General features: G+C 46.3%; 1 protein-coding gene across 1 annotated transcript in view; it reads right to left on the reverse strand.

The window, feature by feature from the left end:
* KCNJ14 (potassium inwardly rectifying channel subfamily J member 14) overlaps positions 1–16,901 on the reverse strand; it is a 311,853-nt gene that overhangs the window by 37,351 nt on the left and 257,601 nt on the right. The window contains exon 3 of the mRNA XM_078654984.1: positions 1,465–2,333. Coding sequence (XP_078511110.1) covers positions 1,465–2,202 — 738 coding nt within the window. The 5' untranslated portion in view covers positions 2,203–2,333. The remainder of the gene's footprint in view (positions 1–1,464; positions 2,334–16,901) is intronic.

Below are 16,901 nucleotides of genomic sequence, written 5' to 3' on the forward strand. Positions count from 1 at the left end.
GCATAATCGTTGAAAAAATATGCGTGGTAAAGTTTTGCATTGTAATGGCATTTGTGTTGTAATGCATGCGTTGTAAAGGCATGCATTACAACGGAGGCAATGTAACGTGATACAACCGTGGGAAATTGGGGTGGAGTTTCTGGTTAGGCTCTACTTTAAAGGTTGGAAGATGCAGGAGATTCCTTACCCTTTGGAAGTAATGGGCTAGAAGCGTATGTTAGAGATGGGAAGAGTGGAACTGATGTCTGATGTGGCTGTAAAGGTAAGAGTGTGGAGATGTGAGGGCGGGTGTCCCGTAGCAAGGTGAGGTTGTGAATGGATGTTTAAACAGTTTTTAGGTGCATGGGGGTATTGAGTGCAGAAGGAGCAGTGACAGCAGGGGAGGTAGTAAGGTGGGATAAGAAATGCAGTAAGGTGAAGAAGTTTGATACCAGGTTCTACCAGTTAATAAGTATAGAGGGGCTACATAGGGAATAGGTGGTGGGTGTAATCATGGTTTAAGGAAAAGTTTGCTGAATAAGAAAAGGGGAGAGTTTAAACAAAAAACAAAAAAGAAAAGGGGAGAATTTCTGCTTGTAGAAGACTTTTATGGCCTACATGTCAATTACTCTGGCTAATGAAGGGAATCTAGTGGTTGTAAAGTTATCTGTTTGATGAAGTCTGGGTGTAATGTACTAGAATTTTCGTCCCAAGAGCTTAACAGGCCCAAAAATGGCTTGTTAGGTCGTTATAGTAAATTGCCCTTCATCTGACACTCTTTAGAATGATGCTCAAGTTGTACATCTGAGGAGGAGGGCGGGAGGCAGTGGGAAAGGCTCCAGAGGGACGAGCAGTGTAATTTTTCCTAGCTGAACATTTCCTCTGGACCAGTTCTTAGCTATGGGACAGGTAGCCCAGGCAGGAGCAGGCCCGAAAACGTACCAGAGGCTAGTATCAGACTGAAAATCAAGAGCAAACAAAAGAGACAAGGCAGTTAAAGGTTATACACAAGTCTGTCCATTTCAACAATGAAATTCTCTTTACCATCCATAATAGCCCCAACCATCATGATGAAAGAGACTTAAATACATTTAATAAAATAAGCATGCAGTTCTCCCTTCGGCGGTGGCTGAAAAGTATGTAACATTTATTTAAAGAAGAGCAAGTCAATGTATGGAACATTACCTTCCAAGTGGCCATGCGGCAGGTTGGGAATAATGTAAAAGGATGTTTTTGAACTTCGGAAACCTTGATGTACAAGGCTAACTGTACATGTAAATACGTGGTTAAATGTTGTTCTCTTTAATATTTGATGAAACAATAATATAGGTTAGACCAAATGACTATAACACATACAGAATATTGTTGATTAGCTATTTTCATTGAAATTAAACTTCGCTAGAACTCCCTCTTCAACACACTTGGCATATCAGATGTGGTTTTGCCTACTGAAGCTCACACACACTAAATGAGATAAGTAGTTACCTGGAGCAACTGAGCACGGACATGGGCCTCAACCAAGTGGCTCTTTCGGAGATTGGCCACACGCCACATGAGGCAGAGCTTTCCATCCCTCATGGCGATCACTGCATTTTCGGTGAAGACCAGAGTTTCATTTCGCTTCTTGGGCTTGGCAATCTTGGCCATTATGGCTCCTATAATGAAGGCATCAATAATGCACCCTACAATGCACTGCAGCACCACAGTCAGCACAGCTAAGGGGCATTCCTCGGTTACGCCCCGAAAACCATAACCAATGGATGTCTGTGTTTCCAAGGAAAAGAGGAAAGCAGCCATGAAACTTGTTACTTGGAAAAAGCATGGCGTAGGAGGGCTGTCCTCAGATGATGCGTCTGGAGGTGGGGCCAGGTCACCATGCAAGGAAGCAATAAGCCAGAAGGATAAACCAAAGATTAGCCAAGAGACGATGAAGGTCAGCGAGAAGATGAGGAACATCCACCTCCAACGAATATCCACACAGGTGGTGAACAGGTCCGTCAGGTAGCGCTGGCTCTTTTCACTCAAGTTAATGAAATGGACATTGCAGTGCCCATCTTTCTTCACAAAGCGACTGTGTTGGCGGCTTGGCTTTGAGTGCGCCTTGCCATTGTGGTAGGCTGTCGGCTTCATCGTCTGGGTCAACTCTGATTCTTCCTCCTCTCGCAGCTGGTCAGGAATTTCATTACTGGTACTGAAACGTCGAATCGCACGGGCCACCCCCATAGCAAGGGGGCCCCTTGGGATAATTGTAGTGCTGCCCAGCTTGGCGGTGGCTAGAAGATGCAGCAGAAATTTGGTGTCCAGCTAAGTCACTGGCAAAAATCGCTCATAGTTTTTTTAACATCTATCCAGTCCTAAAAAGGGTTGAGAGAAACAAATAGAAATATTGTCATCTTCACCAACTCTTACATGGGTTAAACTATTACTTATGTTTATACATAGAGACACATGAGCAAATTTCTACTCTTGTTTATATCTCCTCTCCAACCCTTTGCTGCAGATTTCTTTATTGTGAATTCTAAACCGATCCAGATTCCCTTGCCACGATTATGGTTTATGAAAATGTTTGACTTTTCTACTAAAGTCAACGGCTCATCACTACATTAGCGTCGTTTTTTATGTCTCTCTCACTACTGCAGTAGTAAATGAATCTGGGAATTCTTCAAACTTGGATAATATAGCCTGGATTACATACACTGGTGAATTACTCTTGATGGTGTTATTTTTCAATTCGGTATTAAATTGTTCATAAGCGATGCTTTCTACCTTTATGCTATGTATGATGAGTGACGTATGATATGTTATATTGTAATTTTCGCCATGATGGTTTATACATTTAATATCTTTTAAAAGTGACTGCATTGGCATAACTATATTTAATGTGTGTAATTTGTGATACAAGTCACAATGAACAAGTTACTTACCTTCGGTAACGATACATCTGTAAGAAACATATGTTAGTTATCTTACCTTTGAATTACCCCCAGGCGTCAGACTGGATCCGGAAAGTTTTTTCGTCAGCAGTACCCCTGCGTGTCGGAAGGTGGTGTTGGTCGATTCAGCGTTCGTCGTCTGCGTCGTGGTCGCCGGGATGACATCGCAGTAGCTACATAGACGCCGCCATTGCATGCTGACGTCAGTTCGGTACACGACTTTCCACGCCAGGAGCGCAGAGCCATGCAAGACACTGACAACTGGTGCACAAAACTAGGGCCCTGAAAGGATGTCCTTAACCCTAGAAGTCTGGTTGCAGAACGGGGAGGATGGGTGGGGTGGTAAGGAATCTATAACTAACTTATGTTTCTTACAGATATATCGATACTTAAAGTAAGTTGAAAGTAAGTAACTTGTTCATTTGAAAGAAACAGTTAGTTATAGATTCCTTATCTTAGAATAGATACCCAAGCAATACCTACCCCAGTGGTGGGTCTGCGTACTAAGTTCACACCAGAAAGTCCCGGAGAACAGAACGGCCAAAGAAGCCGTCTCTCCGGACTTGACTGTTCAGGCAGTAGTGTTTAGTGAACCACCTTTGGAAGAAAGTGCGGTCTAGTTCGTAGGAGGACCTTGTCCAGATGGACAGCCAGAAAGGGCAGAAAGGGAGGCTTGGAAGAAAGAGCTTGTAGCTCACTCACCCTGCGTGCAGAGGTGATGGCCACTAGAAAAGCAGTTTTCAAAGTGAGAAGCCTGAAAGGACAGTTATGTAGTGGCTCAAAGGGAGCACACATAAGAAATGTAAGAACCAAGTTCATGTCCCACTTGGGCATTACAAAGGGAACAGGAGGAAAAAGAGGAGTAATGCCCTTAAGGAATCTATTTACAACAGGGGACTTGAAAAGAGAAGGCTGACCAGGAAGCCGAAGACAGGCTGAAATGGCTGAAAGGTAGCCCAAGAGTGCCCAAAGCAGAGTCCTGCTGGCCCAAATAAAGGAGGAACAAGAAGACCTCAGAAAGAGGGGCGGAAAGAGGAGCTTTGCTGTGCACCATGCTACAAATGTATTCCATTGGCAGGTGTATACTGTCTTAGTGGAGGGACGGCTGGCTGCCAAGATAACATTGCAGACTTCGGGAAGCAGGTCAAAAGACGTGAACTACCGGCGCTCAATCTCCACGCAAGGAGGTGGGGGCTGGGCAGGTTCGGGTGGAGGACCGTCCCCTGCTGCTGCGACAGAAGATCCTCACGAAGAGGGAGTCAGAGGATTGATGACCATGTTGAGCCGCTCAGTATGCCGGACTTTTCTCGCCCAATCCGGAGCCACAAGAATGACTTGGGCCCAGTCACACTTGATCTTCTTCAGCACTCTGGGCAGAAGTGGTATAGGTGGAAAAGGGTATAGAAGACCGCAACTCCACTCGCAATGAAAAGCGTCGCCTAGCGAGTGCGGCCTTGGAAATTCCAGTGCTCAGAACTGCTGACATTGCACGTTCTCTTCAGTGGCAAATAGATCTAACCATTGCTCTACCCACTGCTGAAAGAGACCTTGCACCACCTCCGAGTGAAGATAACATTCGTAATCCATCATGCACCTGCGGTTGAGTTCATCTGCCCTGGCATTCAGAGAACCTGCCAGGTGTTGAGCCACCAGGGATATGCCCTGATGCCCCAGCCATGTCCAGAGGCAGAGGGCCGAGGGCCTCCTATCATGGGGTCCATGATCGTGCCCGCCTTGTTTGTTACAATACCACATGGCAGTGATGTTGTCCATGAACACCTGCACTACTCTTCCCCGAACAGAGGGAAGGAATGACTTGAGTGCAAGATGAATCGCCCAAAGCTCCACATGGTTGATGTGGAGACCAGAGGCCTCTGATCTCTGCCTCCCCCATGTGGCCGCCCCATCCCAGAAGTGATGCTTCGGTCAACACTGTGAACTTGGGGAAGGGAGAGGGGTCTGCCTTCAACCCAATCGTGGTTCGTAAGCGACACTGCAATTGGTGTGCAGTGCCCTCTGAGATCTGGTCGCTACCGGTCCCGGGAAGGGGGGAAACCCGGAGGGACACCATCCGAAATCCCTTGTCACGTCGGCCGACGGACAGGTAGAAGTCGAAGAGCGACGATGCTTCTTCGACTTCTTTTTGTGCTTCGACTTACCTGACCCCGAGTGCGAAGACTTAGAAGAAGAATAGTGTTGGCTCCGTGACCGGTCCCTTGACCTTCTCCGTGACTGGGATCTCGAACGATGCGGGGCCGACTACCGGGCCTTGAGTTGCTTTCCGGACAGCTCCCACAAAGACTTCGGACCATGGTCCGGAAGTCAGAGCACGACTTGTGGTCGTGGTCGCGCTCTAGGCAGTAGAGGCACCCGCTGTGCGGATCTGTCACCGACATCAGCCGGTGACAGGAACCACTAACCTTAAAGCCGGGCACCCCACATGCACCAGGAGTCGGAAGACTCAGAAAACAATGAGGTCAACAAAAGTCGAGGAAAAAGCTCAGTCAAAAAATTACTGGGGGTACCTCTCTCTCCGGATCTGCAATTGTTTTCGCGGAAAAAGAAAGAACTGACGGCAGCGCACGATGGCCGCGTCTATGTAGCTACCGCGACCTCAGTCCGGCGACCACGAAGTTGACCAACGCCACCTTCCGATGTGCAGGGGTACTGCTGACAAAAACTTTCCGGATCGTGTCTTACGCCGGGGGGGGGAATTCTAAGGTAAGGAATCTATGAACCAAGTATTTCTTTCAGATACACCATTTTATTTATTTATTTTATTTATTTATTTGCAAAGTTTTATGTAACGCTGGCTAGACCGGGAGGTATCAGAGCGCTTTACATGAAAATCAGCGAGTTACAACAGTTTGAATCAAAGAAACAGAGGGAGGGGGTGGGGGAGGGAAGGAGACACAAACGAGGAGATGAGGAAGACAATGCCAGATGAATGGCTGGGTAGGTGACGGCCAAGGGGCCTGACTCCTCTATAGCTGCCTAGAACAGCAGTTATAGTTATATCAGTTTGATCAGCGAGTTACCGGTTACAAAGTTACAACAGTTTGAATCAAAGAAACAGAGGGAGGTTGTGGGAGAGGGAAGGAGACACAAACGGGGAGATGAGGAAGACAATGCCAGATGACTGTCTGGGTAGGTGACGGCCAAGAACAGCTCCACCGGGCATCGGCCAAGGTTGCTCAGGCTCCGCAGTAGGTATCTACATCAGTTGAATTGGTGAGTTGCAGGATACATAAATACATCAGTTATAATCCAAACAATCGCAGAGGAGGGAGGAGGGGGAGGGAAGGGGACCGAACAGGGAGACGAGTAAAACAATGTCAGATGTCAGGCTGGGTAGGTGACAGCCAAGGGGCCAGTCTCCTCTAAAGCTGCATAGGACAGCTCCACCGGGCATCGGCCAAGGTTGCTCAGGCTCCGCTGTAGGTATCTACATCAGTTGAATCAGTGAGTTACAGGATACATAGATACATCAGTTAGAATCCAAAACAATCGCAGAGGAGGGAGGAGCGGGAAGGAAGGGGACCGAACAGGGAGACGAGTAAAACAATGTCAGATGTCAGGCTGGGTAGGTGACGGCCAAGGGGCCAGACTCCTCTATAGCTGCATAGGACAGCTCCACCGGGCATCGGCCAAGGTTGTTCTGGCTCCGCTGTAGGTATCCACATCAGTTGAAACAGGGAGTTACAGGATACATAGTTACAGCAGTTAGCATCAAGAAGGAGGGGGAGGGAAGGAGATCAAACGGAGAGACGCGGAAAACATGCTAACAAGGCTGTGATTCCTTTTATTTTATTTTTTTAAATATTTTGATTAGCTCTTTCCACATACAAACATTGGCAGTTGTTGCCCATCAATGTTCACTGCCACAATCCTTAGTGTTAATCTCATTCTGTGACTGTACCATCTGTTCATTTTCATGTTACAAAGCTTGTACCAACATTACCTATTTATTCATCCAATCCCATTATATGTCCATGGCATGTAGGATTAACTCAGTTCCAACGCCTGTGCCAGTAGCCTAGGACTGCAGACATCTGCCCGTCTAACTAGTAACCCCACCCCTATGGTTCCCCCCGCCCATTCCACAGGTGTGCCTTTCATCGTCACAGTTTATCAGAACAAGCTAGCTAGAATACGTAACAGTGCCATGGGATGTGCCTCTTTCCTGCATCTGCCCTGGTGATCCTTGCCCCGGCCAATCCTAGTTCTATATCAGCGTCCCCTGATTGTGCTAGTGGCCCCACCGAATCCCTTGGCTTAGGATATTTCTGTTGGTGTGTCAGTTGTGTCTCCATCCGACCCTGACCCAGGCAGCGTCAACGTCACTACTATAGTCTCCCATGCCTTAGCAGCCTCCAATGCCCTTTCATTATTGTCTCTCCTAGTCTGCTGGAACTGCACCATACTCTCACTGGCCACCCATTGAACTAATTCTACCTTCCAGTGCTCAGTGTGTGGTCCCTGCTTGGATTTCCAATGCCTCATCAACTCCCGTTTGGCTAAGAGCAGCCCCAGGTCTAGGAACTTACTTGTAATTTGTGTCTTGGCTGTGTGAGGAAACCAGTGCAATAGGCACACACCCACATCCGGTTCAATCTGCCAGTCCATTGCCTCGCATAGGACCTCCACTACTTCCTCCCAATATGTTACCAGTTACGGGCAACTCCATACCATGTGTATAAAATCCGTCTCTTCCGATTGACAGAGAGGACACCTGGCTGTATTTACATTAAAATACTTGTTTATTCGGGCCGGGGTCAAATATGCCCTATGCAGCACATAAAAGTGGATAAGCTGGAACCTGGCATATTGCGTGCTCTTCCATGCTCTCTCTACTATCCTGGGCCTCGTTGTATCAGGGATCTCTCTGCCCAGGTCTGCCTCCCATTTTCTTTGCAACTGGCTCAGTGGTTGCAACCCTTCAGTCACCATGCGCCTGTATAAACACGTTATGGCTTTGTAGGTTCCCGCTGCCATCACTACATATTGACAAGCCAATGACTTCTGCGGCTCCGATAACCCCCTCCCCGGTGGCGCTGTATTGCTGCCACAAGGTCTGTATGCAACAAGAAGTCGCCCCTGGGAAGGCCGTATCTGTCTTGCAATGTCTAATAAGGCAATAGGACCCCCTCCTCATATAGATACCCCCTCACCCTTTATCCCCTGATCCTCCCACGTCAACAGCACTGACCAATCCCCCCCATGCAGCAGAGCTGTACACATACCCAGAGGGATCTCCGGTGCATAATGCCTAACAACCCTTCCCCTGCATTGGCTCCGAATCCAAAACAACCGCAACGTCCTCTCCTCATAAGTCAATGACCCGCTGACTGAGTATGACAAAGGACAGCACGTGTCGTGGTATCCAGCGCCCAGCCAGGCCGCCTGGGCCTCGATACTCCCTCGCCACCACCTGAGTAAGCCACTGCAGCTGGGCCGCCAGATAATAAAGTTCAAAATCTGGAACCGCCCATCCGCCATCAATTCAAGGCCACATCATCGTGGCCAAAGCCACTCACCTCCTGCCGTTCCCCCATAGGAACCCCCTCACCAATGATCGGAGCGTTCTGAAAAAGGATCCCGGGATCCAAATCGGCAGTGTCCGGAAGTAATACAGCAGCCTGGGTAATGCCACCATCTTAAACAGTGCCACTCGGCCCGCCACCGACAACAGCAATGTGCTCCAGAATGCCATATTCCCTTTGATACCCTTAAGTGCTCTGCCCATGTTACCCTCTAGCAGATCCTCCTGTGTATGATAAATATTAGTTCCAAGGTAGGGCAGACAATGAGGCTCCCATCATACATCTCCCTCCCGGACTGGACTCGCCATTGTTCGATCCACGGGAAACAGACAAGTCTTTGTCAAGTTCACCCAAAGCCCCGATACAGTGTTGAACGTACGCAGTAACTCCTTCGCCCCTGTCAAGGCCTCCCCCGTCGTAGCCAGAAACATGAGTAGGTCATTCGCGTATAGCGAGATATACTGCAAATCTCCATGTATCGCTAGTCCAGTATAGTACATTCCCGACCTGCATGCACGGCGAGCGGCTCGATTGCAAACGCAAAAAGCAATGGGGATAGTGAGCACCCCTGTCACGTTCCCCTCCCTACTGTATAGGCTAGTAAAACAGTCGCCCCCGTTCGCACTCGGGCTGTCGCTGAGCTTTACAGAATCCGAGTCCACCCTACGAAGGCCTCACCAAAGCCCATTGCCCGCAAAACCTGGAACAGGAACGGTCATTCCAGGCTATCAAAAGCCTTTTTAATGTCAATTGATAGGACCGTCGCCGAGGGTGTCAAACTGTGGTCCCCTTCCAAGATCCGAAGCAGCCGCCGCACGCTGCCAGATGTATTACGCATGGGGATAAAGCCCGCCTGGTCCCAATGTACCAGCTGCGTCATGTACAGGAGGAGTCGAGTGGCAAGAATTATACTCAGGATTTTATAATCTGTGGTCAACATCGATAATGGACGATACGCCGTCACATCAAGTGGCTCTATCCCTGGTTTCAGCAATGGGATGATAATAGCCTCTCGAGTTGTCTCCAGCAATTTCCCCTCTTTCCACGCTGCCTGATACATTGCCAATAGTCACGGAGCCAAGCGATCAACATACACAGAACAGAATTCTATTGGCAGACCGTCTACCCTTGGAGTTTTGTTACATGCCATTTGTTTAATAGCACACTTAATTTCACCGAGCGTGACTTCCCGCCCCAGTATGTCCGCTTGCTCCTTCTCCAGCTGTGGCAAGGGCGATCCAGAGACAAACTCCCCTTTAGCAGCCTCATCTTGTCTTAATTTGCTGCAGTAAAGTTCTTTAAAATAATCCAGAAACAGGCAGTTTATTCTTTGTTGTTTGTATACTAATTCACCTGTCAGGGCAGTAAGTCCGAGTATAGGTGTCCCTTGGGGAATCGGATTGGCCAACCACGCCAACAGCACCCCAGTCTTATCCCCTTCTGCATGCATCCTCACCCGGTATGCTCTATGATCAAAAGAACGCAGCCTCTCCACCTCGACCGCCATTGCCTCCCTAGCCTCTAACATCTCCCCTGCACTCCTATGTCCATAGGGCGGGCCCTTTCAGCACCACACAGTCTGCGTTCAGCTGTCTCAATATCCTTTAATAACGTTTTTCTCACTCCTACCATTTTGGTGATACATATGCCCCGCGGATGTATGACGTTACAACGCATACTTTTACAACGCATACCATTACAACAAATTTTTTACAACGCAAAAACTATTACAACGCATGTATTTACAACGCATGTTTTTACAACGCAGGTACTTTTACAACGCATACCATTACAACGTAAGTATTGGTAAGTATATATTAATTTTTTTATTTTAAATTATTTGAAATTAATATAATTTAATTTAATTTAATTTAATTAATTTAATTTAAAAGTAATTTAAATAATTTAATTTAAATTTAATTTTATTTTATTTTTACCCTGTACCCCTGTACCCCAAAAACCCAAAACTGACCCTTAACCCTAAAAAATACCCCTGTACCCCAAAAACCCATTTAAATAATTTTAATTTAAATAATTTAATTTAAATTTTAAATTTCTTTTTTTACCCTGTACCCCTGTACCCCAAAAACCCAAAACTGACCCTTAACCCTAAAAATACCCCTGTACCCCAAAAACCCATTTAAATAATTTTAATTTAAATAATTTAATTTAAATTTAAATTTCTTTTATTTTTACCCTGTACCCCTGTACCCCAAAAACCCAAAACTGACCCTGAACCCTAAAAATACCCTTTTACCCAAAAACCCAAAACTGACCCTAAACCCTAAAAATACCCCTTTACCCAAAAACCCAAAACTGACCCTGAACCCTAAAAATACCCCTTTACCCAAAAACTGAAAACTGACCCTGAACCCTAAAAATACCCCTTTACCCAAAAACTGAAAACTGACCCTGAACCCTAAAAATACCCCTTTACCCAAAAACTGAAAATTGACCCTGAACCCTAAAAATACCCTTTTACCCCAAAAACTGAAAACTGACCCTGAACCCTAAAAATACCCTTTTACCCAAAAACTGAAAACTGACCCTGAACCCTAAAAATACCCCTTTACTAAAAAACTGAAAACTGACCCTGAACCCTAAAAATACCCTTTACCCAAAAACTGAAAACTGACCCTGAACCCTAAAAATACCCTTTTACCCAAAAACTGAAAACTGACCCTGAACCCTAAAAATACCCCTCTACCCAAAAACTGAAAACTGACCCTGAACCCTAAAAATACCCTTTTACCCAAAAACTGAAAACTGACCCTGAACCCTAAAAATACCCCTTAAAAAAACCCAAACATATTGCATTTTAAAAATAATTATATACTTACCAATACTTACGTAGTAATGGTATGCGTTGTAAAGGTACCTGCGTTGTAAAAACATGCGTTGTAAATACATGCGTTGTAATAGTTTTTGCGTTGTAAAAGTTTCGTTGTAATGGTAATGCGTTGTAAAAGTTGCGTTGTAAAGGTTGTTTCCCATGCCCCGCACCACTACTTTGAAGGCCTCGCACTCCACTGCCACTGTTGTCGCCGTGCCCTCAGTCTCATCAAAATATCGATCTATGCTCGTTCCAAGTTCTGCACAGAAGGCCGGGTCTTCCAGCACTTCCGGTTGCAGCTGCCAAGTCGGTATCACAGCTCTCTCCTGGACCCATCTATCTGTATTAACATTGGATTGTGGTCCGATATTGTCCTAGTGAGGAACTCGCTATAAAGAACCTTGGCTTGAATGTTGGGGGTGCAAAGCATTGCATCAAGTCTCACATGCAGTTCATGAAGGACGGAATAGTAAGAGTAATCCCTCTCCTCTGGATGCTGCTCTCGCCAAGTGTCCACTAGCCCCCAATTAAGCTGCCACGCACATTTAACTTTAGATAATCTATGTATTGGGGCCTCTGAGAGTGGAGGGTGGGACCTATCCATCTCTACATCTGCGATCGAGTTGAAGTCCCCTCCCATCAATATCGAGCCAGTCATATATGGTGCTAATTTCTCTGATAGGTGGCCCAAAAAGGAGATCTGGTCCACATTAGGAGCATAAATGCTACTTAGCATCACGTCCACCCCATTCAAGCGACCTGCCACCACTACAAACCTCCCCTCGGGGTCCACGAATTGTTGCGATGGTTGGAATGGGACTCCTGCTCTAACCCAAATGAGTACTCCCCTGGCATTGGCCGAATAAGTCGTATGAAACAATTGCCCCCTCCACCTGCGCTGTAGCGCAGGCCCTCTGTCCGATTGATGTGCGTTTCCTGGAGAAAGGCTATATGAGTCCCTCCAAAAAAGAAAGTGCAATGAGGGTCTAGGGGAATATATTTACCGACCCTGACATCTCAATACCCCTACTTGATTATAGCAAAAACAAAGAAGAGATGCCTGGTCACAGAAGAAATGTGTGCCCTCTACCAATAACTAGAGAAAACCAGGAATCATACAGCAACCAAACGGGTAACACCTGGCTGAGAACCTCCCATCAGCCCACCCTTCTGGCGGAGAATCATCATGTGGGATTTGGTAGTGGATCCAAACACCGCCCACTCCATCAAATGATGGTGTGGAAATGGATACCAAAGGTGAACTCTACCCAAGGTGTTTCTCGAAGAATGGTGCTGATAAGGTGCAGTGCTTGAATGTGAGTGAGATTTAAAAATAACTACTAGGACAAAAATAAGTTTAATCAATATTGTCCAAGTGTCAAGATTAAAATAACGCCTAGAATAGTCTGAAATTATAACTATACAATGGCGCTGTGCAGAGAGGTCAACATGTTTCAGCCAAACGGAAACGCTGTCCGGCTTTCTTCAGGACCGATAGGATGGAAAGCTACTGCAAAAGTGAAAAAATTATGAAAAATTATAAGGTGCTATAATGGTGTAAGTGTGTATTCACAAAGTTCATATCATCCTACCAGGAACTTGGAGCCCCAATGTGCACTGGTGGAGATGAATATGGTTTCCTTTCCCAGCCTTTCGGATGTCAGAGAGAGGTACCGACGGATAGAGCGGGGCCTCATATTCCCGAGCGGTTGCCGGGTGAGGTGAGGCTATCTCCCATGACCTGAACAGACCACACCCTCGTCACTTTCAGCATTCCTCTCCCACAAAATCACTGACCTACCAGTAATGGAACCACCCGCCTTAACTGGAAAATCATCTCAGAAGAGGAGTGGGCTTCTGCACTCTCTGAGGACTGGTTCGAATACACCAGCGGCTTGCTGAAAACCATAAAAAACCTTAACGGCTAGGTCCCTGCATGTGCACCCCAACCTCAGTGGCTGATACACAATGGAACTCAGGATGAAAAAACGCCACTGCAAGCAAATGGAGAACAAATGGAAAACCAGTCAAGGCACTGCAGATAAAGCCATCTTCAAATCGGTCCTTAGCACCAGCAGTTACGGGACACCATTCACTCAGCTATTGCCGATTGCATCAGTGCCAGCACTGACAGCAGCAAGGAAATCTTTTCCTTCATCAAGGTTTTCACTGCGCTTCCTGCTGTCTCCAACAACACACCCTTTCACAAGACCTTTGCAACAAAGTCTATTAATTCTTCTGTAACAAAATCACCTCAATATACAGCAACTTCGACCCTCTACTGGACCCCATCACTGCACCAACTCAATTTCTCATCATGGCTGATAAAACACTAAAAGTCAAAAACATAACACTATCAAAATCCCACTCTAAATTCGAAAAATAGAGAATGTTTTAATGAACAAAATAACACAAAAATGAAAAAAATTCATAAGAGAAACCGTAGATGTACATTTTTAACATTTGAAATACAAACTGCACCACGAAGCGTAAAGCACCAACCACAGGCAACTGATCGTGCTAGACTGGGACAAAGGAAAGTTTTAAAGCCAACTGCGATGGAGCGCTGGTTGGATACAAGGACAAGGTTAGTCCTGCAAAAGGCTTACCTTCTGAGTTAGAAAAATCTAGAAGTAGAATCCTCAGTGGTGTTATTTGGGATGTCATCAGGGATGCCATCAGTGATGTCACTGAACATGTTATGAGTGATGTAGTATGTGAGGTCATAAACAGTGCATTTCGGGGCCACAAGTTATAGTTAGCTCAGCTAACTATGACTGCTGAATTTCACTGGCTTTGTACGAGTGAAACCTGAGCCTAACTATAACGTCCCCATAACCTTTAGTTTTTTCTGTGAACTTCTAAGATTTTTTTTTAATACCAATTCCTAACTATAACATTGCTGTAACCTTTCATTTTTTAAGGGAATTTCCATGTTTTTTAAGTAGTAATGGCGTTTGCAGAGTGATGGAGAAAGCGGCGGGCCCCGACCAGCTCTCAGCAATCCAGCTGTGTGGGACTTACTGTAGGTAATGGGAGAGGTTGTTGGCACCCATGGACCCTCAAGAGCCAAGGGAACTTCATCCCCCAACTAGTAAAGCTTGGTTTTGGCTAAAGCCCCAGGGAGGGGGCTGTCCCCGGGGCTGCGAGGGCTCCATGCGACCCGCATAATTTAAATTGAAAGCCCTGGAGATGTGGTGGTCCCCGGAGCTTGGGGGGGATGTCCAAGAGCTCCCTCTATTTAAAAGCCCCAGGGAGGTGGTGGTCCCTGGGGAAGGCTGTACAGGACTCCCTCGTTTTTTCTTTTTTAAAGAGGCGGTGGTCCTCGGTGCAATAGTAAGCCCCAGGATGGGGTCCCCATACTCTCCCCATCATTATTGAAACAATGGCCCGGGACCTGGCCCACCCAGGGGGGATAATTAATGAGGCACAAAAGCTGTGCTTTGTTTTTTTGTAAACTTCAGCCAGATCCACTCATCCCGTCAAAAGTTTTAAAAAAATGCTTTTTTGGCTGGGGCGCCAAGAGGCCTAGGTATCAGGGGGTGACCACCCTTCCCCCTTTTCTTTAAAAAAAGAAAAAATTGTGGGGTTCAACTGAGCACCAAGATGGCTGCCAATCTATATTTTTTTTAACTTAAATATCTCTGAAACTACTGTACTTATTTACACCAAATCACAAGAAGCACGCTTTCTGGACAAACATCTAGCTTTCTGCCAAATTTGGTATAACTCCACATAGACATAATAAGGGGAAAATGTGTTTTGGGACCCCCTTTTTCTCAGCCCCCGCTTGACGGATCACCCTCAATCTTACAACACAGCAGCTGAACCACAAAGGGGAAGTTTTATGAAAATTTGGTGAAGATTCGTCAAGCAGCGCCAAAGTTATTGGCAAAACAAAAACTGTAATATATATATATATATATATAAATCAAAACAGCCTTATATACAATTAACACAATAGCTTTGTACAATATGCTTAAATATAGTCCTGATGTCATGTGTCCATATATAATAGTCCTTATGTTGTTTCCTTTAGATTCCGCATGGTTTATAGCTTGAAAAGTCAAGCAAAGTCCAATCAGGCTTACAATCAAGTAAGTATATAATTAGACTCAGGTTGCATGCAGTTTTGCGCAGGAGCGCATTATCCATTTATTCTAGTATTGGTACTTGTGATTCTTGTCTCTTATTGTTGTTCCAGGAATGCAGGAGTTTGGCGCAGATGCTAAGAGGATGCTGAGAACACCCAACTCCAAGGACGAGGAGCATTAGAGGTACAGGAGCCTGATGCCGCAAATGAGCAGATGAGAGGAAAACCCAACACTGCTGAAACCCAACACTGCGAACGCCGCCAGCCATGCTGAAGGAGAACAGGAAGTCTGGTAAGTGAAGCGATGGCAGGAGGCTGGTGTTCAGAATACCTAGAACGCTAAGCAGCCTCCTGACCTTGGACGCCGCTTATAAAGGGAAAAACCCTGCCCCACACCCCACTGCATGGAAGAAGACTGCAAATGTTGGATGGCTTCCACTCGGAGAGTGTATCACGGGGGTGTGGAATGTTGAGGAAGCTCCTGCGCAGGCTAGCTACATAAGATATGGAGGGCAGGATGGTATCCATTATATTGAAAGGATCGGTTGGGTGGTGGAGGACTATAAGGGGATTGCTTCTGTCCTTTCTAAATACTATGGAATGCTTTATGTGGAACAGGTACACCCTGACTGTGAATTTACCAACTCCTTTGGTTGAAGACCTCCAGGTTTCCCGACTGAACACAGCAGACAGATCCGCCTTAGATCAGGCATTCTCGCTTAACTAAGTTGGAACTGCATTAGCGGGCCTAAACTCTGGGAAAACACCAGGCATGGATGGTTATCTGGTGGAATACTATCAGAAACTCCGACCTGATATCCCCACCCTTGGACTTATTTACTAAGGCATGCACCAAAGGCTACTTCCCACAGGAAATAGACCTGGCAACTCTGGTCATCCTACCTAAGCCAGGGCGACCAATGTGCCTTGTACCCGCCTATTTCCCTTATTAACATGGAGGTCAAACTCTACACAAAAACCCCAGCCAATCGCCTCTTGCAGGTGGTACCCCATTCGGTCCATCCGGACCTGTGCAAGTCTATTTCGCGTTGTAGCACTCGCCATTGCATCCGAAGGAAGCACCTATCATTATGCCGGAGTAAGTCTCTGGGAGGTTCATCAGCTTTTTTGCTGATAGACTTTGAAAAGGCATTCAACACCATAAGTTGGTCGTTCCTGGATGAAACTCTTACCAAGATGGGGCTTGGGACCAATACCGGGCATATGTCAGGGTCCTCTCTGCTTCTTGGCATGTTTGGGTGCGAATCAATGGGGTTCTGTTTCCTAGGTTTCCTATCACACAGGGCACCAGACAGGGCTGTTGCCTCCCCCCTCCTCTTTGTGCTGGCTATTGAATCTCTAGCGGTCTGGGTCCACTGTGGTGCACAGGTCTGAGATTTTGACTGGGGCCTGATGACAGAAGCCCGAATAGCATTATATGCTGATGATATGTCACTGTTTATTTCTCTTCCTACTGAGACAGGGGCTCGATTTATCCATATCCTAAACACATTTGGGGC

Source organism: Lissotriton helveticus, chromosome 7 (assembly GCF_964261635.1).
Source record: "Lissotriton helveticus chromosome 7, aLisHel1.1, whole genome shotgun sequence".
NCBI lineage: Eukaryota > Metazoa > Chordata > Amphibia > Caudata > Salamandridae > Lissotriton > Lissotriton helveticus.